This window comes from Seriola dumerili, unplaced genomic scaffold (assembly GCF_002260705.1).
Source record: "Seriola dumerili isolate Sdu_G_001 unplaced genomic scaffold, Sdu_1.0 BDQW01000052.1, whole genome shotgun sequence".
Taxonomy (NCBI): domain Eukaryota; kingdom Metazoa; phylum Chordata; class Actinopteri; order Carangiformes; family Carangidae; genus Seriola; species Seriola dumerili.
Window position 1 is genome coordinate 2,719,026 of NW_019174307.1, and position 26,483 is coordinate 2,745,508.

At 41.2% G+C, this 26,483-nt stretch overlaps 1 protein-coding gene across 1 annotated transcript in view; it reads right to left on the bottom strand.

The window, feature by feature from the left end:
- Positions 1–23,422, bottom strand: part of col18a1 (collagen type XVIII alpha 1 chain) — a 39,635-nt gene extending 16,213 nt beyond the window's left edge. The window contains exons 1-10 of the mRNA XM_022740591.1: positions 23,148–23,422; positions 13,053–13,594; positions 10,657–10,740; positions 9,068–9,139; positions 4,895–4,973; positions 1,884–2,014; positions 1,176–1,202; positions 532–738; positions 266–292; positions 27–89 (exon numbers count right to left, since the gene is read on the bottom strand). Coding sequence (XP_022596312.1) covers positions 27–89; positions 266–292; positions 532–738; positions 1,176–1,202; positions 1,884–2,014; positions 4,895–4,973; positions 9,068–9,139; positions 10,657–10,740; positions 13,053–13,594; positions 23,148–23,373 — 1,458 coding nt within the window. The 5' untranslated portion in view covers positions 23,374–23,422. The remainder of the gene's footprint in view (positions 1–26; positions 90–265; positions 293–531; positions 739–1,175; positions 1,203–1,883; positions 2,015–4,894; positions 4,974–9,067; positions 9,140–10,656; positions 10,741–13,052; positions 13,595–23,147) is intronic.
- Positions 23,423–26,483: the final 3,061 nt, after the last annotated feature.

The window sequence follows — 26,483 nt, forward strand, 5'->3', positions numbered from 1 at the left end:
TGTTTTTCTGTAACTGAGCATCTTACCTTCTCTCCTTTGGTTCCTGGGTCACCTGGGGTCCCTGGGAAGCCTGGAGGTCCATCAGGACCCTGTGTTGAAGAAACCATAATGTTAGTGAACTAGAGACATCAGGGAGGTAAACAAAGAAAAGGTCTCTACTTTAACAACCCATCATCACACAGTGTTTTGACTGTTGATATGAGCCATTGATCAGTGTTCTTTGTATTGTGCAGGGCAAAAACAAACAAGCAAAAAAACAACTTACAGTTTTTCCATCCTCACCAGGATCACCCTGCGAGATGGAAATAAAAAATAAAATAAATGAATTACTGATATATAATACAGGTAAAATCAGCCGAAATAACATTGAACTTTATTTTCCAACTTTTAAAAAGAAAATGTTTGAAACTTTAGAGTGAAACAGTTTCTCAACACGTATACTACGACAAACATGGTAGATGTTGTTTCAACAAAAACAGCACAACTGTATTTAGTGTTGCCAAGTAAAAAATATATCTCCAGTCTACTAACTGGCTCTCCATCAGCTCCCGGTGGTCCCTGGGGGCCTGGGACACCTTGTGGTCCAGCTGGTCCCCGGGGTGCAGGGGCCCTTGAAACAACTGAGCCGTCATTGCCAACTGAAAATTCGGTTGCAGGCCCTGGAGGGCCAGGGGGGCCAGGGGGCCCAGGGAGGCCGGGATCACCCTTCTTTCCTTGATATCCAAAGCCTGCACTGCCCTGGAGATGAAGAAACATCAGAGTGAACTGAGACTTTGATTAGACAGGAGAAATTAAAAATTTAAGCTTCTCCATATCTGTCATTTCAAGGTGTAATATTTTTCTGAGCCATGTCTTCCTGGAGCTTTACCAGAACCCAACACACTGAGAAAAACACTACTGAAAATCCCCTACAGTACATTAATGTATTAACAGAGCTGTTCAAGTCAGGGATGAAATGGCAAGCTGTAAAACACCAGTATCACAGATCAGTCCACTGTTTCTACACAAAACCTGTGTCATCTAGAAAGGAAACGGGCCATGTTGATGAAGAAGAGTAAGTGACAAAGACAAAAGGTAATTATTTAATATTTAGTAACCTGTAAAACATCTTGTTAACTAAGCCTCAGAGACTCAAATCGAAGTCACCTCAAAAAAAGAGACCATCTGTAACGTACCTTAGTTCCCTTCTCCCCTGGTTCTCCCTGATAATTAAAAGAAGAAACAGCGAAGTCAGTGCCAACAGTTTTCATTGGCTGTTAGATTTCAACCCAAAACACAAAAAGACAGTGATACAAATATTCACAGACATATTTCACCTAAAATGCCTCAGTCATATTGAATGTATCCACTGTCATTAGAGGTAGCACCAGTGGAAATCAAATTCTGCTGAGTTACAGAACTGCATGCTCAAACGTTTGTTCTAAAATGTTTAATTTAATTAGTTAGTTAGTTACCTGTAATACCAGCCTGTTAAAGTATTTCTAACTGTACCCTGGTTAACTTCATCATCATCATCATCATCATCATCATCATTGTTGTTGTCATATACTTGAGCCTCAACATAACTCAGAATGTAACTCTTGATGGTCAGTGGAAATAAGTTATGTTTAACTATTGTATTTTTCTTGTGTCATACTTCAAATTTAACAGTTTTTGTTCCATGCCATTTACACTTTGTTTAAGTATTAGAAAACTATATATTCATAAAACATGATGCATATGCTTGAATTAAATTAGGACTTGTAGCTCCCTCTAGTGTTCATTTGGAACACTTCACCAAAGCTCATGTTACTCCATCCTCCGTGCACTCCACTCCAACTCAAACCACATATCACAAATGACTTGTCTGGTACATATATTCCATCCAAAAAAAAGATCCAAACCTTCTCTCCACGGGCGGCCCCCCGGGAACTGGAGCCAGAGCTTGATTCTCCCTTCGGCCCAATTGGACCCCTATCTCCTTTCTCTCCTCTATCCCCTTGGTCACCCTTCTCTCCTTTAGACCCAACTGCTCCTGGAAAACAACGACAAAGGACAGAGTCATTGATGCCCTCATGAAAAGACCTTTCAGAAATGATTAACGACTGTATCCCACATCCCAAACAACAAAAAAGGACATTTCCTGCGCCCACAAGAAGAGGAGAAAAGAGGAAAAGAAAATGACTTTTTGCTCGATGTAGCAAAAATCCCAGTGCACACGACTGCAATTTATAGGCCATGTCAAGGTTTCGAGGTGGTAATTGAGTACACCTTCCCACAACTGCATGCATCACCATCCTGATATTTATTTTCTGGTGTGACGCAAACTGACTTTGCACCCTTCCAACTGAATATGTCACTTTCAGTAGAGACCGCATGAAATGCAGTTCCCTTCTTCAGTTGTGTAGAAATCACCCATCTCCAACACTGCTGACATGCACAGCAAAATGACGTCCACTGCAGGTAGGCCTGTGCAATGCTTCAATTGAGTGGTTAGAATTAAGCAGTAGAAAAATGGATCCCATGCCTCTGAAGGGATAAATAAGCACAGAATTCACTGAATACATTTGAATGCTACACGTCATAGCATTAATAGCCTCAGCTAGTGTGCAATGCTAGTTCTTCCTGTTCCAATCCAAAACAAAAAAAAAATATTTCTTTATCCTTTTCCTAGAAACAGACATCCAGACCATGCAACATACACTGTTTTACATGCTTTAATATCCATGAGAAAATCACTTGCTTCCTCAGTTGAGCTCCTCTGTTTACTCTGTGGGTTTTCAGGGGATTACAGCCTGAACATCCTAATTTTTCACTTCTGCTGACCTACAGTATATACAAACATGTCCACCACCCTGTAAAGTAAATAAATTCATGCACTCTTATGCTTCTGTGCTTTAAAAATCACACATATACACGCAAGAAGCAGGCAGAACATAAATACAGAACAGAAAGGAGCAAAAAAAACGAAACAAAAAAAAAAAAAAACACAGGAGATCCGGATGCTTGTCTCTGTGTTTTGAACTCCCTGACCCACCTGGTGACCCAGGAAGTCCAGGCCTGGACTCAACAGAAACGTGCTGGGAGTCACTTGCTGAACACAAGGCAAAAGACAGTGTTAAATTAAGTCTCCACATTAAAAGTATTTTCAGTCAGTGACTTGAATTCTCAAGTACATGAGGTAAGCTATTCTTTTTTTATTTTGTTGTATTGTTGTCTTTATGTAATCACTACTGTAGTAACTTAATGAGGTACTGTAAACCATAAAGATACTGTGGCAGCAGAATACTGATTTCCACTGGTTTAATGTCCATTCCTTGTGTTTTCTTGGCCCAAGTAATTCTCTTCTTCTTACTGGCCTCCCTCAGCGGTGGTTTCTTTGCAGCCATTCGACGGTGAAGGCCTGGTTCATGCAGTCTCCTCCAGACAGTTGGTGTTGAGACGCGTCTGCCACTTGAACTCTGTGAAGCATTCATGTAGCCTCTAATCTGAGGTGCTGTTAATTGTCGATTCCTGAGACTGGTAACTCTAATGAACTTCTCCTCTGCAGCAGAGGTAAGTCTTGGTCTTCGTTTCCTGGGACGGTCCTCACGAGAGCCAGTTTCATCAGAGCGTTTGATGGTTTTTGCAGCTGCACTTGAAGATTCATTCAAAGTTCTTGCAATTTTCTGGACTTACTGACCTTCATTTCTGAAAGTAAGGATGGGCTGTTGTTTCTTTTTTCTGAGCTGAGCAGTTCTTGACGTAATACGGATTAATACAGTTGTCCAATAGGGCTCTTTACTGTATACCAACACTACCACGACACAACACAACTGATGGTGTCAAACACATTAAGAAATTCCACTAATTAACTTTTGACGAGGCACAGCTGTTAAATGAAAAACATTCCAGGTGACTGCCTCATGAAGCTCGTAGAGATAATACCACTATTGTGCAAAGCTGTCATCATGGTAAATGGTGGCTACTACTACTAAGAATCTAAAATATGAAACTTCTTTTGTTTTTGTTTTAACACTTTTTTGTTTACTACATAATTCCAGTCTCCAGTCTTGTTCTAACATGTAGAAAATAGTCATAATAAAGACAAACCCATGAACTGGTATGTGTGTCCAAACTTTTGACTTTTGGTACTGTATGTTGAGATAAGTTTTCAATAAACCATAAAACACCTGCCAAATGTGTAATTCCTGATACCACCACTGGATGGTGGAGATGTTTCAACTTCTACACATCGTGGCTTTAACACTTGACACAATTTCCACAAATATATTATGTGAAAATTAGAAAGTGGAGTATAGCAGCAGAAATAAATAACAGATTCTCAGATAATGGTAGTACGGGTTAAATCACTCAGTGAAAATGATTTAATTTGATGTAATTTACACAGCAAGCAATGTAGAGTGCTCCTCACAAATGAGGGATCACCACTCCACATATCGCATTACACCTGATATCCACTAGATGGAGACATGTGTCAGTGAATCTACAGCATGTTCTGACTAGTTCAGCTGTGCATGCTTGGGGGGGTATGACCCCTGCAACACCATGTGCTGTTAAAACATTCTCCTCCATACCCAGCAGTTGAGTTAGTCACCTGTCAGCCTGTGCAAGTACAACATCTATTTCCCATCTTTTAAAGTGAAATGGAAAAAATTATGAATGACTGACAAAACAGCAAGGGGGCAGATCTAAAGGCATCTGTGTAATCACTCAAACAGAGATGCATTTATTTTTTTAACTGACAAACTCCTGCCTTGTACAAAAGAAAACATGACGGAAATACAAAGTATATTCCACCTCAAGTTGGTGTTGAGCTCTCTCTGCAATCACAAGGGTCTAACTTGAGAAAAACTGTGTTTTTCAAAAGTGAGTCTCTTTTCAGAAAGTGTTGTCTGTAACAAGATAAACTCACCTGTCTCTCTTGTAACAGACACCTCCTCTTTCTTGATGACCGGTGGCTGCTGAATGGGCCGAGAGGAAGGAGGAGTAGTCTGCAGGAAAACAATCATGCAACAGAGAGAGATAGATATTTAAAAAGGGCAAACAATGGCATTTCAAGGCCATATTTCCACTGGTATCTCCGCTACACTGTGGAGCCTTAGAAACAATGTAAGAACCGTGTCACTGCATGGGAAAATGCTGTTCTTGTTCCCATCAATCCCAAACAATCCCAACAAAAATGACTCATGTTTCCGCCCTGTGTCACCATTCAACTCCACTAATGTTTATAGTTTGTGCTCTTCCTAACCGAATATTTCCCAGCTCTACAACAAGCATATTTTAAACATGACTGAGTCAACATGTGCATGGCAAACCAAGGGCTGAGTAAAACATTTTTCTTTCTTTCTCTTTGAAAAAGTCAGACATCTCATGCCTGGGTTCTATTGCAAAACTCATCACATGTGAACCTTATTAGGGCTGTCAGGGAACACAGCCTCTGGTCTGTCACACTGATCTAGTCTGCAGCTACAACATGTCATTACTCGGAGTTATAGCGGCACCTGGAGTTCAATCACTGAGTTTATTTAACAAATCACATCTGTGTATTTATGTGTACTGTATATATGTGGGGTCATCCAATTGCTGCTACTCTAAACCTCACTTTTAACCTGCACCACTGAACAAGTAAAGCTCCATGACCATATAAAAGAGTTTGAGTTCATGGAAGGACATGGAGTGTGTGTGTATTTGTGTGTATACCTGCTCTTTCTGCCTTTTCCTTGACCTTTGTGCTCCCTTTTTACTACTGTATTAACCATTTAAATCAATTATTGCACGTTGAAATAGCTTAATAAATAGCTTCGTGTGCCCTTTATAGTAAAGTGTGTTTGTGGGTAGGTTTTGTGGACGAAAGAAAGACAGGTCAGCCTTCAGTGTGGCAATAGTCTTCATGCCACTAAAAACACAGCAGGACTGTGAGAAGCAACAGGAATAATTGAATGATGGGTGGGTGGGGGGTGGGGGGGTCACTTCTGCCTCCCAAACTGCCTTTTGGGCAAAAAGAGAGAGGGGGAGGAGATAATGCAGATACCCCCTTCTGTAGCTCATTCTTCACCGGTTATACACCTCGAATTGTCACCTGTGGAATTCAAGAGAGGAGTGGCATGAAGAATGTAGAGGAGGGGGGCAGCTGAAGGAGCAAAGTGAAGCCAGTGTTGTTAATTAACCATTAACCAGTTTCCTCTGTGGGAAACGTTTCTCCCCGCTGTGCTGCACAGCACTGACTATGCTAAGAATTTGGCCAGGCCATTATTGAGTGTTGTAAGTTGATGTACATATTAACGTGATAAAGAATATCCCTTCCTGTTCACTCCTTTACCTATCCATCATAGCTGGGGATGATCGGTGGGAGGGTCTCCCTTTAAAGCATAGTGATGATGGATCTTAACCACACAACCCCCCCCCCCGGCCGTCTTTAAGAGCAGGTATGCAGCTCCGATGGCAAATCAACATATTCCACCTACGCAGGAGGGTAGCTGTTTTTTTTCAGTGCATGTCCTATGAAGTACAGAGAGGAAACATATTGGAATTTGCACATGTTTGTGGTTGGCCTGAGGAAAAAATAAAAACTGTCCAACTGTTTATAAAATGCAGTAACAAAGGTTTGACTGTCATTTGTCTGACTCTTACTGGCTTTAGTGCAATAGAAAGGAATCAGAGTAAGAAACACGTAAACAGAAACCATGACCTCTACACCATTACCTCCCAAAAACATTCATCATGAAGATCGAAATGAACAAAACAAACCAAAAAAGTTTGCTACTTCACTTCTTTGTTTTGATTAGACAAATGTAAAAAGCAAGGCTCCTTCTTAGAACTCCTTGTGGATGTTACTCTACTCTACTTCAGTAAATGTGTGTTGTAAAAGTCATCTGTGCATGACTTGGAGTTTGCTTTTCCTGTCTTGTAAGTTTTCTTCCCTGAAAACAGAATGCAACATAGCTCCATCAGCATTTCCCCCAGGCTGTTAATATGAAGATGAAGACGATCAGGCAAACACAAAACGCTGATTTATCCATTCTGTTTTATCTACTGACTGTAAATCAGTAAATCACTTCTGATATTTATTTTGTATTCTCTCGATCGGATCAGCAGATTTAACATGGAAAAGTGGACAGTATCTCTAAAGGCAACCTTACTACATCCTGTAGAGATCTGGAGATATAACTATACCTCAAAATTCTCAGATGAAAAAGCAGAACATGAAGTGTGTTTCATAAAACTGAAAATATACTTTCATGCGCTTCATAGTCCTTTGTGAACTAATTGACCACATCAGACACAATGATACCCCCCACATCGAGTTAGTGTCATGCTCTGGAAACATTTCCTGTTTGGGCTTCATGCTGAAGGGCGACACTTCAGCAGTGACACTGTTAAGGATGACTGACTGGCTCTGCCATCTATCACCATGAATTCCAGGATGACAAAATGGAAAGTTTCACTTCTACAACTCTCTCTTGTCTAACTTGTCTTCGCCCAGACATGCCTTAATTGCACTGGTTGGACAATTGTGCAGAGTGTAGGTTATACTTTCTGTGAGCAGACATCAGACGGAAAAAAACATCAGCAGGTAGGCATTAGATGCCAGCTGTTGTCTTTTACATTACATTGCATATTACATGATGGTAATAAATGCCTACTGAACAGATGGAAAAGCCCCTTGTAAAACGTACAGAGCATCAAGGCAAGAGTAAGTAGAGCAGTAATGATGAAGAGACTTCCGACTTGAGGTACCTGACCCTGCCCTCACCGTCTCCTTCTCCAACTTTCTTTCCACCTCCGTCAGTTCCTGTGCACAGCTGATTGAGAAACCAGTCAGAATAACAAAGCCTTGAGGCGGGGGGCTCCAACTTGGATCCGATTGAGTCCAAATTGACATCTGGTTTTTCCAACTCTCCACTATAATTGTGAGTGGGAGTGAACAGACGCACAGAGGGGAAGGTGCCGGGTGGAGCTCACGCTAGAGTATGTTTCAGTTTGCGTGGCTATCTTTGAGGGTGGGAAGATGTGAGTGGGTGTCTGTGGAATCTGATTGTGTGTGTGAGAGTGAGAGAGACAGAAAACAGACAGAGGAAGACTGAAGGACAAAGCGGAGGGGGGGATAGAGAGAGCGACAAGAGGAGAGATGAAGGAGGTTGCAAAAAGATACAAATAGATGCAATGATTTAGAGAACTTACATTGGTGACTAAATGAAAAAAAAAAAGAAGAATAGCACAAGCATGACAAGTGTGAGTGAATTGGACAGAGCAAATTTGCACGTGCATGGTGGTGAAGAGACTATTATCTTGTCCGCTTTCATGCGGCCTCTGTCGGTTTAGGCCTTCATCCACGTGATAAGCGTCCATCTACATCTGCCCAGAGCGCGCACACCTCACCCAACACCAGGTAAACCCCCTGCAGGTTGAGCATGTGCAGTTTATTCTGAATCAATGAACTGAACACTAACATTCAAGATTAAAACCCTTCTTGCTGGCCTTACTTGTTGTGTGGGCTGCTATTAGCAAACGAATGATTCCTTAACTCTTAGCCTTTAGGATGGGCACATTTTAACTCACTCCAGTCTGATTAGAGGCAGCTCTTTATTTAAAACATCTTTGTATCCAAATGTATAACACAGAGGCATCTCGATTATCAGACATCAACTCAGCAGTTTTTAATCTCTCTTGAGGGACCAGTGTTCACTCACTCACACCCAGTAACTTGAGTGGTGTATCTAACAATGGGATGACTCAGTTTGCGGAAGCACGGTCTGCTGTTAATCATCTTAGCTGGCTGGGTGGACATGTCTGGTTTGATCAGCTGTTTGAATCCTCTTTAGGGAAGCATTCTTCCTCTAATCATCCATTCATTTTTTCTCCTTCTTACTCTCGTACACACTCTTGACTTATAGTTTAACATCAAGTTCATTTACTTCCAGAGCAATTTCCAGGAAGAAACTGATACACCTGTAGTGTTTCAATATATTAATGTGTTGTTTAGTCAGGATTAAATGACGGGGAAAACAAAGTTACTGCATGTAAATATTGTAAAACTTTAAGAAGTAAAAGAGTTCAATAATAAAAAAAAAAGGTTGTTCCATACCGTCCATCTGTCTCTCTCCACGGCTGGTTTTAAGGGTCTTCTTTCTTCATAGCCACTTCCTTCACCTGAAGCCTGAGGAGACCAACCATACATACAACATTTCATTTCAAACCCACAAGATATTCCTCTTGGTTTAATCCAGCGCATACAAACCTGTAATATCTGAAAACACGAGTGTCAGTTCATGAACTCTTTACTTGAATTCTTGGTCAATTTCAAGTCAGCTATAATGGAATTTAGCTACATAGAGAAATGTCTTTATTGCAAACCTGTACAAATATCTTAATTACATAATCTCAATGCTGTTTGCGCTCTGTGTGACAGCATTAGTGGCCTATTTCAGTTGCTCATGTTGTTTTTATTGTTTTTTATGTCGCTTTCTTAACTGGGGTCCCTTTTGAAACAGATATTTTAAACTCAATGAGTCTTTTACCTGTTGAAATTAAGGTGTAATTTAATACTGAACTCAACAAATTGACCTAATGTCATTAAGTTAAATGCTTGTATGTTAGCTGTATCGACAATTTACATCAAGTACATAGGTCTCATACAGTAAACTCCTGTTACATTCAAGGCTTCTTAGTAATTGAACATCTTGAATGTGTGCTCTGTACTGTCAAACAGCTGTGTGTGTGTATGTGAGGTTATCGTTTTAGATAAAAGGCACATCCTGAAATCTGAAACCTGTTATTTCCACTGCAAATGTGATTTCCCAGTCTAATCCAAACGACATCTAAAGATCTGATGACAACGAGCAGTCAAGTCTTGAGGACAAGGTTTTGGTGGTCTCAGCGAGCAGAACAGCTGTGAGGGCAATGTTTTACTAAATAACAGTTGAGGCTGCTGGTGGGCTGCAGAGAGGCACCTGTGTTTGTGTGTGGGTGGTCAGGGTCAGCAGTGACAAGGCTCCTCTCAGGCTCTTATCTGTTACAGATTTACTGTTGGAAACTAAGCGATGTAACATGCTGGAATAAACACAGTCCAGTTAGATGTCATTACTTGCTTCTTCAGGGCATCTCTGCCCTAATTTAAATACTTTACAACAATTTTTTTAAGTTATATTTTTCAGGCATTTTTGCCTTTATTGTGATAGAGACAGTGAGAGAGAGAGAGAGACATGAAGGTTGGGGAGAGAGAGAGGGGATGACATGCAGCAAAGGGCCAGGGGTCAGATTCGAACCCATGGCCGCTGCGGTAAGGACTAAGCCTATGTGGTACGTGCTCTACCAGGTGATCCACCGGGGTGCCTCCATTTTGACTATGACTTTGAACAGAATTGACCATTTCCTAAGTTGGTTACTGTTGCTAAGCACATGTTTGTGATATCAGTGCCAGATTTACCATTGTAATCCTTAATGATATAGACAATGAGACCCTGCTTTCAGACAGGGCGTAGACAAAAGTAGACTTCTCATTTCAAGCCAAATTAAATGACAGTTGGTGGCAGATTTTATCAGCTGTAGCTAGCTAGCTTACTAAACTACACCTCTTCATTCTTCTAACAAGCAGTATCTCTCTTCCCCTGCAGTCGTACTACAGCATATCAGTCACATGCAGAACATTATCATTAAAATGTGATTGTGACTCACCATATCTGAGTCATCCTCGTCCTCTTCACAGTGTCTCTCAGCAGCACGGGGGTCTCCCACCACCCTCAGCTCACCAATGAGCCCCTGTTGCAAAATAAGTACATGGTCTTTTGATGTTTGATGATTTATATATAGTAATGTAAGAACAACACTTGCTCTCTCTCTCTCTCTCACACACACACACACACACACACACACACACACACACACACGACTTCTTACTTTCAACATATAAATATAGATGTTTATCTCTTGAATTGCTGCTAAGGCTTTGGCAATATTTCTCAGGGAATTCCCCATTTCCACAAAATCAGAGTGGTTCTTGATGTCTCCAGTTTAACCTCTGCCTGTGAAGTGCCATTATCTCTGTCCCGCACACATGATCTGATACATGTTCCCACACAGGATGCTCACAGATAGTATGAATGCTATCTTCCTGCCTATCAAAGGCCCATTAGCTCTGTATGTAGAAGTGCTGAGTTATTTGACGTTGACTCTCCGGGTCACATTTATGTCCCTTGGCGTCAAATGGATTTTTAAAGAGAACTTTGAAGATAAACGGAAAAAGGCTCTTTGACATTTTAACCCTGTCTCTACACAGACTTTTAATGGTTGTACCGATAGGGTCCTTTTTTGTTACTTGCAATGTTTAGCTGACATGTTATGGTCTTTTTCTAACAACTCACTTTAGATCTTTGTAATAAATCATAGATCTTAGTCACAAACAAGGCTAAACTGTAACCGCAGCAAGTTTTTGCTAGTGATAAGAAAAAGGGACATCTAAACAAATAATATTTCAGACTGGAATGTCCATTTTATAAATACATAAAGTAAATATTTAGATGCCAAAGATACTTCCCAAGTCTTAATTTGATTAGGTAAATTAAATTCACAAGACCCCGGGAACCTAGGGCCATGTTGAGGTCAACAAACAGCACATGGTTAACAAGTCCTGAAAGAAGAAAATTCCCTTTTTAAATAAGCGCTTTACAAAACAGCTTTCAATCACAAGGGAATACCTTAGACATGCTTGTGTTCAACAGCGATATAAAACAAAATAAGCAGCAGTCTTCACACACAGCAATAAAAACGATTAAAACGATACACCTGAGAGAGGAAGCAAGAGATGATGTTTCAGCTGGGCAAACAACAGAAACTTTACTTCAAGGGCTTAGAGCCCGATTGGAACCACTTGTTTGGAATTTGAACATATTCACTTGTGTAAATATCTATTTCAGGGTCATTTATGTGCACATAACCAGCAAGATTCCATATTTAGAAATGCTGAATAGTGTAAAGTGCAGGGTAAACAATCACCATCATGTTAAAGTTTAACTCAAAATGAGGAAAACACCAAGGTGTTAAGGTCATGTTGGCACTTGTGTATGTCCATTCCAAATAAGGCCATTATTTGCACAGAAAACAGTGACTTATTTAAAGTTATTGAAGGACACGCAATTCATACAGCAAAAGTATCTTAATTTCCATGAAAAATAAAGAAGATTTGCATGAATCAAACAAACAGTAGCTTCTAACTCCAAAGGGACCTCGGTTGTATTTTCAAGTCTGGCTTGAAAAGCAATGACGTAATGAGCTATCTTTTATATTGGGAATTATCATTGTCAAAATATTTACTAAAGAGTCCAAAAAGTCTCTTTTCCCCAAATTCTAAGTGGACTGAAAAGACATAAAAGAGTCATTAAATACTGAGGAAAAGCGTGACACTGACGCAATGGAGTGGCAAATTGTACAAATTGTGTTTTCAACACCTAAATTGTTTTATGTTTTTTTCCCTTTTGCTTTTACTATTTTGATTTGTGCAAAAAAAAAAAATGCCAATGGTTTATCTGTTTAAAATAAGTAGTTGCATGCACAGAGGAAGAATGAACAGTTATCCCTGATTGCATGTTTTGTCTGTGCAGGTAGCCATGGGTGAACTACAATAACCCTTTAACGGCTGAGGTCAACATTTGTTGCAGTCAACTGCTGAGATTTACTGCAGTCAAATGACTGCAGATAATTACATCCCAACTGTGAGGTTTCCCAATTATTTGCAGACAACTCTAAGGAGGATGGTGAGGTGGTGTGGACATTTATGTTATGCTTTTGGAGTTGGCCAATTTGGGCAATCAAGTCATATGAGGGTTATTCAGCCAAGATGTTTCACATGCCTGACTATGGAAAATCAAAACACCGCGCTGAACTTTTCCAAAGATTCTCGCAGCAGGAATCCCCATCACATCAGTGAGGTCAATGTCATAACTATTCCGTGCCAAAGCATCACGCACATATTTCTTTATCAACTATGAAAGCTTTTTAAAAAAATAAAGTATACATTTCTACATTATTTATCCCTTAAATTATTTAGAATTGTTTTCCTCAGCCCATGTACGCACCAGGAACTTCTCAGGATCAGCTCCTCCAGCCTGCCCAATGAAGACGCCGGCACCGGCCTCCAGCTCCATCTCATCCGGGGACCTCTCGATGCGCATCACCTGAGGGTCTGTGTCACAGTTGAGGTAGAACGTCACCTTGTCATCCCTCACGGCGATAGCGAAACGGGTCCAGGTATCCCTCAAGGAGGGTACAAGGAACCTGGCTGCTTCATAAGACTGCTGTGAGTCGGGTTCTGTGTAGTACAGGATGACATTCTGGTTGTCACCCTGGACAGGTGACAGTTTGACACCCACATACATGATCTGCTGTGAGGCATCTGTGACAGAGAAGATGACTCCACCCCTGTCAGAGGTAGGTTGCAGGTTGAAGATGAGGGCAAAGTCTCGGTAGAATGGGCTCGGCAGGTGAGCGCGTGCCAGCTGGCCCGTGTTGGCATCGGGGCCAAAGACATACGCGGGGCTGTTGTCGGGCCCATAGACCCGGGTGATCTCACTAGGAGGAGGATCCCCAATCAGCTGCGTCAGGGTGACTCCACTGTCTTCTAGAGGGTGAGAGAAAAAAGATGTCAGGCCACAATATGCACCAAAGTAAAGTGTAGGTTAGAAGGGAGGGCAGCATGGCAGGGTATAATGTTAGACCAGGCTCTATTAGGCTGTTGGTGGTTTGGCTTAAAGTGAATGTCTGATTGATGCAGGTACAACCGCTGTCACGTGCACAGGACGGTAGTATTTTAAGTCTCTGTTGTACTAGAACACAAAAAATGAAATGGAAATCAACCACAACTTCCTCAAACCAAACTGTAAGCTTTTTTGAGAGGCCTTGGCAAAGCGACTCTTCTCAGGGGACCACAAACAAACAAACCATTTTTATGACTCCTAGACCACAATATGGAAAGGCCTGACATCCCCAAAGAAGGCAAGGGACTGGTCACAGGAGACTAAGAAAAACAGATGACTTTAGCAGACCTGTATTCCCAAAGACCGCTAACACTAAACTCCTGATTCCTAAACTGAAGGGAGGCACAGTCCAGGAGAGACAGTGCATGACTTGAGAGTTGATTAAGTGCTCACAGTATATGTGCCAGAAGAGTTAAACTCAAGATGGAACCATGTAGAGTTATAGTCTCTAGATGTGCTCTCTGCAAATCTCTATGGCAGGAAATCACATTAACAGACAGAAAAATGACACATTTAAAAACCTTTAAATTTTCTCATATTTTGAACCCCTGTCAATCGCCTGCGTGCAGAATAAGGTGAAGACGTCACATTCCTGAAGACGCTAAAAGAAAACAGCACAACTCTTCCGACTTGTGTGTCATCTGCTAAATGTCACTGCTCCAGGGCACACAGGGACCAACAGCTGGGCCTCCTGCATATCCGTGCTCACTCTTCCATCACCCTGGGTGACTCTGGTGAGGTCAGCGCATAATTATCGGAGGCGTTTAGGAAATGCAAGGAACACAAAGAGCAATGTGTGTTCATTCACACGCATGGTAAAGACAGCTTTTGTTTCACTGTAGCGTCAAACTTGTTGCTGAATCTTTCTGCTTGTTCAAAAATAACATTTCCTCTTGTTAAAAGAAAAATCACAAAAATCACTGTTTTGGGAGAACACTTGATGTAGTTTCTGACGCTTTGAAGAAATGCTTTGGTTTACCACCTGGTGACTAATGTGCGAGCTCTATTGCTCAGTTCAAAGCCTCCCCACTGCCTCGACTGCTGGAGATCAGTGGGGTCGGCAGTTGGCTTTGTTGAGAGCTTAAACACACAAGGTGTTCAGCTGAACCCGAGGTCCTGCTTTCCGCTGTACAAGCACAAACACCAGTCTGAATATTCTACCTGCTGTCTTAGAGCTAAAGATGCTTTAATTTGAATCTGAGCTAACAGAGAACCCAGTCAAGCTGTAACAAGACAGCAACAAAAAATACATTCCAGTATTATTTATGCAGTTCCCCCTCTCTGCTGATAGGACAGACATTTCTAAATAAGACTATCAGTAGCTGACTTATCACTGTACATTCTGACTAAAGTGTACACGCAAGTGATGTATAATGATGTGCCAAAAATACCAACCGAATCTGGAACAGCCACATTTCAATGAGTGATACAAATGTGAAAAAGCCTTCTTTTTTTTTTGCAAGATCTGATTTAGTTGACTGTAAAAATGATCACTTCAATTTCAAAATAGGATCTTGGTGGAAAATCCAATAACATATCCAATACAGAATATTTTGTCAAGTTAAGGACAAATTCAAAGAGGATATCTGTCTAAATATCTATTAAAAACAGACATGTCACTGGGTAAAAACCTTTTTCTAAATCCTGAGAGAAACATAGCACAACATAAACCAGACATGTTCTACCTAAACTGAAATATGTTAACCGTAAAATGACAGATGCAAACAGACAAGGAGAGTACCGGGTTCAGAGCCACACTGCAGCATGGATGGCACTGAACAATAAACGGTCATTTGCACCAGGCTGACCAGATGTTTACTCTGATAAAGTCAGAATGAGAAACCTCAAGGGTCTCCTCAGTGGGCCTGTGCTCACATGTCTGAACCTGGCTCCCTCCTATGCACACACTCTGCCAGAGCAGGGCTGAAAAAGGCAAAACTTAGTAGTAGCAATTCAGTGATGAAATCCATCATGTGGGAAAGCACACCATTTTAATTTGTAAATCCCCCTGCTGCGGGTGCTGGGGCCGACATGTGAGCTACCTTTAAAGCAGAAACACTCCATAACTGAGCATGTATGGTTCCTCTTTTTCCAATAAAAACATAACATGACATTTATTTTTGGCCTGAATGACATTGATTGTGCTTAAAAAATGTCTGTCTCCTCAGGATGCAGTTCACTAGCTTGTTTAATTTTCAAAAATACATGCAATTTGTTAAGCATACGTTAAGCAGCTAGTCATAAAAATTATTCGATTTGTGTGCAGATTAAACTTCAAGGTCGGTAATAAGTTGGAATGTGAGGCGCATCTCTCAAACAGAGCACGGTTGTCCCTCAGCATGCAGCATGCCTCTAAAGTGCAAACGGAGGCTTCAGCCTCACGCTCCTCTCCTCTCTCTCCACAGCATCACCATCTCTTCCTCAAACATCTGATTTTCTAATGTACTTGCCAAATGACCAGCAGACATTCTTCTGGAACGTGTGTGCACAAGCTTTCCAAAGTCCTCATTAGTGAAACATCTCTCCCATTGGTCATCACTCGTGCCGACCAGATGTGCACTCTTTTGGACTATGTTCAGAATTTACCAAAAAGAAGAACCAAGACCCAAGGACTGTAACTAAGCACTAGATGCAAAAAGTATCACTATTTACTTCAAATCTGATCTTCAAAAAAAATATATCCTGATGTGATTCTGCCAGATGTCTACACGGAATAAAAGAAAGTTTAGGACTGTAAATAAAGACAATTTGGTTAGGGGATGTAAAGCACATAAAAAGGGTCCACAGGAATTCTTTTGCTGAAGCCTGTTCAATGTGCCCGCATTGTCAGAAAAGAGCCAGCCAGTCATTCCCTCTCAGAGATCAAAAATTGTCGGGTACACAGGGTTCACCATTAGCATTTTAAGTGCAATCTCAATTCAGGTTTTCCAAATAGCTTTTGTTGTCCAATGACAGCTTCAAGGCCAGTTGGGTATAGAAACCAAGAGTTGATGAATGGAATGCTGTAGGGTTTATGGTGCTAGTTTGTCTTGTCAAGACGACCATTAACTGACCGGGGACACAGCTCTTTTTCGTCTCCTAACATTCCAGGATGGGGCACCAGAGTTTGTGATACCCTGTTGATAAAGCTGTATATACAGTGCAAAACTGTATATACAGCTTTGGGAAGTACAGGATCCTGTCTAATCCATGGGAAAACATTTGAACATCTGGACTGTCTGGAGAAACCTTATGGTTTCACTGACTACGCTCTATCACCATTTAAAACATCCCTTGAGGCCTGCTGACAAGGGCAATGATCTCTCCCCTCACTCTGCAAAGAGCTGGTCAGTGGCCTGACCGTGTGTTTGGAGAGTTCACCTCTAGAGACATGAAAATTACAGTCCCATGATTGTAAAAAAAAAAAAAAAAAAGCATAAACTATGTATGTAGCGCTTGTCAGACAATTGATTTAAAAGGGAAGCTAATTGAGTTTGGCCACATGATATATTGGTTGTGTTTGCTTTCTGCCTGTTAGATCCCTGTTTGATCTTGTGGTTTCAGTGTCCGGCTGCTCGCAGGGTTGAAGGGAGTCATTTGTGATGCTTATAATGTAAAATCAATGTCAAGTACTTGGTGGAATCGATTCTATCTGGGGAAATAAAATACTTTATAAGATTTGGTTTGACATGACAAATTCATTTACCTGTAAAAGCCTATTTTGGTGCTTTAGAGAATGTAAGCATTGATACATACAGTCTTATGCGAGGAGATATGGTTCCACGACTACTTTATGAAATTTACATACTACATAAACTATAGCAACATAAAAGCTATAGTGGCATATACAGGTAACTTTAAGGCCAAACCCAGGCTCAGAAAAAAAAATGAACACAAGATGTTTTAAATATCAAAGTATACTGGACCTCAACACCATGAATAAGTGGTCCTTTCTTCCTGCAAAGTGTATTCTGTGAGCCACTGAACAAAATGTCCCGTATCTTTAACCCGATGTAGCAGAATGCTCTGAAAAACATATCAGACCTGAAAACCACATCACAGTCCAGGAAGGAGTTTTTTTGTTGGCTCACGCTGAAGACTGAGCTGTAATTCACCAACCACAAAAAGGAAGATGGCTCTACCACAAGCTGTGCACTTTACTCTTTGGGGAAGGAGTAATATGATACTGTTCAAGTTCTCTACCTGTAAGTAAAGAACTTTAGAGCAACACACAGGGTATAAACAAACCCTTTGCCCCACACACACACACACACACACACACACACACACACACACACCACTAGCTTCATAAATATGTGTTTTTTGGAACTGTAGAGGAAAATAGTACTTTATAGATATCCACAGAGGCACAGTGGAAATGCTTAGTTTACATCCAAATCATCCGAAATGCTGAGGCAGCACTGGTCTCCTTCAGAGTCTCCTAAAAACTTTTAAAGAGTGTCACAAGCAGGCCGTTATCCACCTCACAACATTTCTGTGCTTCTGTACTGTGTTTAGCAACACTGGCTCAACAGTCCGGTTTTTGTACTGGTGCTACACAAACCAGAGGGGGCATTGAGTTTCTGGCAGCAGAGAGGTCGGACAACACTGTGCCCATAATTGGAACCCTCCTGAGAGCCAAGTCAAAATGATTCCCTGGCAAGCAGCACGCAGAAGAGCCAGAGCCAGCTTTGGGCGTTCCTGTCATGAGATACAATATCAATCTCTGCTCAATGGAACCATGGTGCTACAAATCAGTGTCAGACCTCCAAAGAGGGGTACAAGCCCCAAAACACAGACTACGTGCACACACACACTGAGATACCACCAAAAGAGCCGTGTTTATCTAAACAGGAAAACATCCTTTTCATCTTTTTAGACCACCACAGAGGGGGGCAGGGACGGGATTTTCATTTCATTTCAATTAAACAGCCTCAAGTGACAGAGAGTAATGGAGTTTCTCATACAGGATATAGTTTTACCATCAAGACCTAAGTCAAATAAATTGCAGTTGACCTTTAGACTCTGATATGAATGACTGCTCATCTTTCAAGCAGGAGACTGGTAACCATGGAAAAACATCATTAAAAGGCCTATTGTGGCCTAACAATCCTGTCTTACCACAGGGGTAGCCCCCCCGTAGTAAAAGGAGCACATCTGACAGATTTCTTACAAGTTTCCATGCACACACTGATATCTCAGCAATCTTCCCACAGTAATCTCCCACATACACACATCTATGGGCTACATTCAAATATTTTTTTCATGTATAAACCGCTCCTTTGTGTTTCTTGCCCCATTCCGATGGCCTTGTCTTTAATTCACCCAAAATACCAACTCAGAAAGATGTAAATATATCATGAGACATTCTTTCATGACAGGTCATAGTTAAATGATGTAGGAGTGGGGTGGTATTAAGGCCCAGAGCAAAAACAGTGTGTGAATACCCTCCTCCCACACATCAAGCCAACAGAGCTGCAGATGGTGAAAAGTAAAGTTCCCAGACACTGCGTAGTCCAGGTTCTGATCAGTGAACTGGAGGAGGTCAAAGGACTTGTAAGTGGGTAGACGCAGTAGAAAACAGTCCAGGATTAAGTTACAGGACTAACAAACAGGGGAATAAAGCATTTTTGACTTCAGGGCAAACATTAACAGAGCTTTGTGACACACTATCTTGGGCATTTATGTCTGACATCACTCAGCTGAAAGTCAAATCCCACCAACTGGTCAGCCACTTTAAATTTACCAGCATGATCACAGGCTCCTGCATTAAGACACTGGCATTAGAAAACTCAAAGGCAACGTCTAACGGTCTCTAAAGTTTACCAGTTATCCTCAGGATCTGGGGGCAAACAGATCACACATACTTACTCAGTAGCAAAGTAATTTGTTACATCGTGTCTATCAAGCATCAGTCCCACGACCAGTGTCCATTAGTAGGTTTTTAAGCTTGTTGTGCTTGAATGAATGATACCAGACGGTCTTGACTGCCGTGGCTTTCCTGTCTATCCAAGAAGAATGATGTAGAGTAACTGAAAGCGCTCCAGTTATACCTTCAGGCTACTATACAGGTGATACCCAATACAAATGCCTTGGCTGTGAAGCAGCTTCTGGAGAACCTATAAAAGCTGCAGCAGGAGTGTAAAGACAGCAACAAGATTATACTTTGCCTGAGGTGTATTTGCAGTGTCAGGACTGCTGGGTCTAGAAGCCCCTACATATAGTATATCATTTTTTTAGGATTCCAAAATCTTAACTTAGTCTAAACTTACACCTGTGTCAAACTATTTGAAAACTGTGTGAGGTTTACAACATGAAGCTTTGAAATATGGCCTGGTGAAGTTAACACTATGTTTTCTGCCATGAAAATGAATCCTCCTAACCCTCCTGATGTAGAAAACCACACCATCACCCTGCACACTAAGATAGAGAAAGTTTAAACTATTCGAATCTATTTGGGCCCAGATGTGTCACTTAGTTGTGGAACCAGAAACTCGTCTCCACTCGTGTCTGTCAGTGGAGCAAGCTGTCAGAAAGATAGCAAAGCTGTAAAAAGGCACAGTCTTGAACTCTCAGTGATATGAAGTGAGTGTGGAGGGCAGGAGTGTAGCCCAGTAAAAAGGATTTGACTTGTTTGATACAGGAGTAAGACTAAAGGATGTTCTCACATGAATCAGCATCAGCACTCACAAGTAGAAATAAACATCTGACTCATTTTCTCCATCATTTTTTTAGTCACCAGGGGCATGAATTGTATTTGTTGGTTTTAATCCTAGAGAGGATACTGACATGCACACTGTTTAGGACTATATCATAGTATGTCCATTTAAACATAACTTAAGCATAAGCACATAGCTGTTAGTTTACTGCTGCCATTTCAAACAACAAATTAACAGCGCTGGTATTTGACATGCCATGTTCACTGAATCCAAGGGCATTTTTGACACAGTAATTACAAGCACATGAGATCAAAGCATTCATCAGCTGCTTCACTGAATTAAACTGCAACAATCTCCATTATGCACATAACTCCAGATCAGAATCGCATGCCTTGAATGGTCATTCATTTCTTTTACCTTAACATCTTCACCTTAAAATGTGTCACCTGAGTCAAAACACAGTTGTATAAACTGACATCCCTCTGAAAACCACCGATGCAAACATGACTGCTTACCATGCATGACAACTTACAAATGTACAACAAGCTGCCTGCAAGCCACTCACTGTCAAGAGACATGCAACTCTATATGCCAAAGTTTCTACAGTATTTCATGCACAAACTGTTTACAGAGGAAGAGCTTCTGTCTTCTGTAACTTCAGATGTATTAAGGCTTACGAGAAAAAGCAAACAGAGCTACAGTTTCCTCAGTATTACAAAAAAATACAACACAAAGAAAAACCAACTGTGCCTATGGCAGGAAAAAAAATAATTAGTACTTTGTTCCTTCTTAATATATGTGATAAATAGTATTGGGCACAGAAAATATCTTTACCTGGTTGTGTTTTCTGATGTCACGGCGATGTTCATTTATTTTTGTACTATGTCATGCTTTAAGTTTACTTGACACTTTTTAAACCGATAGACTATCTGTTGATGCAAAGACTGCACTCCAGGACATGATATACAAAATGTACAAAAACATGTCTGACCCTTTGAGTTAATAACCTACTGACAAAATACACATCAGTTAGAACCAAAAACCCACTGAACTGTGTGTGTGTGTGTGTGTGTGTGTGTGTGTGTGTGTGTTATATGGACCTTCAAGGAGTAAGTCACATGCAATCCAAAGGACAAGGGAAACATACATGCAAAGGTTAAACACTGCAAAGTGTACTGGCACCATGCTTGTTAGGCTGCACCCAGAACTTCCTTTTAGCATCAAGAGTAACAAACTTGCAGCATGCTTATTTTTCTTTTCAATCAATTTGCTGTGTATAGGAACCAAGACATTGTTAATCTCACTGACTCAGTTTTGACACTGACAGGGATAAATCACATTTAACTGGGTGGGTACTGGGTATTGGGTGTTGGGTATTTGGTGGAAACACCAGACAAACTGGGGAGTAGGGATTTTGAAAACTGGTTCAAAATGAATCCCAAAACTAGGATTCATTTGAACCAGTGATTACCTTTCTGGTTACTAACTGACAAGCACTGATACCCATCATCCTCATCGTCTGGTAGAGTGTGGCACTCCACGGGGAGGTGTCCCTCATCCAGGAGGGTCCAGCAACTGTCCCGCAAAACTTCACAGAAACTCCGGCAAGGCAACACCGGCAGTGAACCCAGAGAGCCACACTTTGGTACCAAGAGAAGGCAGAAAAACCACTCCAGACTATGGTGGCAATGTGACCTCAACAGCCATGCCCACTGGTTCAGGAGTGCCCGGACTTCCTCCACACTGCTCTGGTTGAGGTAATTCGGCACAACAAATCTTTCCCCAACCATTGAGGAGCAGAAAGGAAGAGCGGCATCTAGCAACAAGCATTGTGAGGATTCTGTGACCTGTACTGATTTAGCTACTTCTGTGTGGCTTCCAGCTGGTGCCTGGCTATCTATGGCTGTCTGGCTAAATACAGTTGCTTGGCTAGGCTCTTGCTCACTTACTGATGTTTGTGTAGCATCTAAGATGTGACTGATTTGGCTGGCCACAGTCTGGCTAGTTGCTGATGCAGAATTAGGCTCTTGAATGGTTGTGGGTATTGAGGTAGTATCTGTTCTCTTGCTAGCTATTTGTGGTTGATGAATTAACAATTTCTGGGTATTAGTTTGTGTTTGGGTTGTAGAAAACATCTGGTCAACAAATGAAGCTTGGGTAGTCTGGAAAACCTGGTTAGGTAAAGTTTCCTGAGTAGCTGTTGATTCAGAAGCTGGTAACTGAGTAACTTCCACTTGTTGGTTGTCCTTGGTTACCAGGGTAGTCTCCTCGGAGTGTTTGCCTTCAATTTGAGTTAGTAAAACCCCTGGGGCGGAGTTTTCACGAGAATACTGTGTCAGATCAAAGCTACTGTTAGGTTTTCTATTTCTGCTAGTGTTATTGGGGATTTCAGTAAGAAATTCAGGATTTGATTTTGCACTACCAAGATCATGGCCCTCATCTGTTCCGTTATGAATGATCAAGTCACTGCTTTGAAACTCATTTGTTTGGGACACTGCACTGTCTCCACTATCTAACCCCCTGTGATCAGTGGCCATTATTGCTCCTTGTTGGTTTTCGACGGAAAACCCTTGTGTTTCAAAGCCAGATTCCCCTATAGTTTCAGCTCCTGTTGCAAACCCAGATTCAGACCAGAATCCAGAGCCAGACCAAATATGTGATGCAGTGTCTGCTGCCAATTGAGACTCTGGGCCAGATTGGTATCCTGCTGCATTTCCTGTAAATCTTAAATCATCAAATCCTTCAGAACCCATACCCTTTAGTGAGGATGTGCCATTACCAGGTTTAAGTATGCGTGACGAAATCCCTGTTGTGCCCCTTTCTGGTGGCCGGTCATTCTTGGGTTGCGTTGTAGGTATTAGAGAGGTCAACAGAGGAGTGGTCTCATCCCAAGTCTGCACAGTCTTTTGGATCCCATGTCCTTCATCAATGATCTCCGCTGCAACCCCATCCTCTGTTGGCTGTTCTCCACTACCTGCTGGACTGCCAGACCCCTCATGGTCCATTGTTGGGGCCAAAGTTGTGGTACCAGTCCAGGACCAGAACCAAGCATCAGAGTAGACCATCCACTGGGCCAACAAAAACAAAACTCCAACCTGGGTCCTCATCTTGGGCATAATGTCAAGTCTTGACCTCGTCCAGCCACTTGATCAGAGTCCAAGAGTGGACTATGACATGTCCACACAGCCACTACACTCCTCACACAGACTTTCCTCCCGCTCAGTCCCCACACACACTCCACTAGGCAGAGAGGAAAAGTGAAGAGGAGTGCCCCATTCAAAAGAGTAAAGGGGGAGAGCAGAAGGAGGTGTGCTCCGTATTGGCTGCCCTGCCAATATTTCCTCTCCTAACTCCTCCTTCCTCCTCCTTCTCCCTTTGTCACAGCAGTGAAAAGCGATCCCTCCTGCTGACTGATACCTTAGAATTACGGCAGCCTTGCCTGTCAGTGTACAATACTGATGCTTTCAGTGTTTTAGAGAGAGGGGCAATTTGTTCCCCTTGACTTGCTCTCTTTGTTCAAACATGATAATAAGAAAAAACTACAACAGATCTAGCTTTAAAAACTGCAAATTGTGTGAAAATGCAGTGATCTTCTGATTTCAGCTTTCAACAAAAAGAATCAAAAGCTGTACTGTGGTAATATACTGTGAAACATAAAGAGCAGTGCTGAATTCCTGCTTATGGATTCAAATTAGTTCCAATTAAGTGCAATAGTGCAAACACTTACTGAGCAAAGTTGCCGTTGTGGTATGTTGACACGTTTAATAATATATATAATCTAAGCAGCAGATTATAAACAGTATCCTTTTACAGTACTTGTATTGTTGTATGGGATAATGCTGTATATGTCTAAACAATACAATTCAAAACCACTGAGTAAACTAAACCTTTTTTATGATTCAGGTGAAAACAGTGTCAAATTTAAGGCATTAGCCGAATTCATGCAAATCCATCAGTTTATTCTCTGACACTAGCTTGGATGTACCAAAAAACCTAATGTCCCTGCATACATTGTCTCTGCTCCACATGATGCCATTTAATGCTAAATCCAGTTTAGACCCCTGTCTTCAGTACTCTGTGGTTACACAGTAATCCAGGCCTCACTTTCTTGTCCAGACTAGTTTCTCATTCTGCCTATGGGATCAGTTGACAGAGACCCTAGACATCTGCTAATCGGAGATTAGTGATAAAAGCAAGAGGAGGTTTGTGCAAGTGTCTCTCTAATAGTGCCGGGCTTTAAAATAAAGGCAGGCATTTGTGCATATAACCTCTGTTGCTGACAGAAAGAAACTCAGGTCATTTTGTGCACAGCAAGCCACCAACCTTATAGAAGTTTCCACATGTTTATGCTGAGATGCAGACTTGTCTTTAAGCTTGACAACTTTATCCTTTAGTTCTCTGTCATGGCCTGGGGTCACTGATGATCCAAATGTCTGCAAGATTGTGACTGTTTGGTCTAACAAAGAGGGAGGGCCAACACCAAAGCAAGGTATAGCGTTCCATGTTTATGTATTTTAAGGTATACAGCTAATGAAAAGAAGGACTAGTTAACTATGCTGACTAGTTGACTGTGATGTATTACAGAAAACAAGGTAACTCACTGATTTATCACAAGACCAGATTATTTTTGCACTTTCTGCCCAGATGAAATTTTTCATGAAAGGAAAATATTGTGTCTGGTCATATGAAAAGCAGTTTGCTTTTGGGCAAATATGACTCAGGGACTTGTGATTGTCTTTTGCTGGTTGCCCTTTTATTGAAAAGAAAATGTATTCTTCTAGGAACAGATGAAAAAAAAGTCTATTTGCCAATAAAATATTTAAAAAAAAATGTATAAAGAATGCTGAATTTCTGTTATTTCTCTGTTAACTTCAGTGACACACTTCTTAAGAGGGTGGCTGTAATATGATAACAGTAAATAGTTAACCCTCTGGGAAAGGAGGTAACATTCTTGAGAGTAATACCAAGCAATTGTTCACTCTAAAACTGTCAAAAATAGACAATTTAATTATGGCTGTTACATGAGAAAAATGAAGAATGACAACTTCAAGTGGGAAAATAATTCATTGTCAAGGTGACTTTCAGCCGGTGCCATGCAAAAGGGAACAATCACGAAATGTTACAGTAAAAATTAAAAGCAGGATGCTCATGCAATGTCATTCTCATGCCACAAGACGACTTTCCTGAGGTCAGACGAACTCAAGGATCAAAGTAATTGCCAGTTTCCTTTTGTCGGTGTGTAAACCAAAATAAACAATGTTTATAGTAGGAACTTTGTAAATAAACTCTGGGATAATAAACTGGTAATGATTAGTGTTAAACATCAGACCACCCCTCGAATGGATTCTCGTGTCTCATTGTATTATTGTGCAGGTTAGGATCACAGACCAACATCATAGCTGGTGCCTTTTTAGAGAAAGTTAGTAAGTACTCAAAGGGCTGTTCAAAACTAGGTTCAAAGCCAGATCATTGTAACCTAAGGATGGCAGAGGTTACAATGCTGAAATGCAAAATCCAGACAAAAAGTCAGAGAATGTATCATGAGGAGACTCGAGTCAGAGTAATATTATTCCAAAGATGATAATGACTTAGCCATGAGATAGGAGTTTGGAAGAGTGTTCATACAAACTTGAAAGGTGGGAACCTTGCCAAACAGACTTGGGTGGCCAAGCATACCCCTTGTCACCTTGTCAAGAGTCGCCTTAGAACTCGGAAATGATCTGCTTATTTTGGAAAAACCCTAAGATGGACAAAGCTAAATTGCACTTAATGAAGTCAGTGCATTTGCACTGTTGGAGTGACAGTTTTTTCAGCAAAGGTAATCTGAGGTAATCTGCAGATATGAACATATCATGAGCTATGTCCAAGGAATGTGTCCCTCTTTTCAACATCCTTTTCATGTCTACTACAAACTGTGCAGAGTACAGTCTGGCAGAGTCATAAAGACAACACAGACAGAGTTATTTGTAATTGGAACAGGTAATTACAGTAAGAAAGGTTGAAAGCTTTGCACTCTGCTGCACGTCAAAGACAGAAGCGAGACAGAAAAAGCGATTGCAACTTAAAGAGGTCAGATAAGCAGTTCTCTAAATATGTATTATTTCAGAAAGTGTGA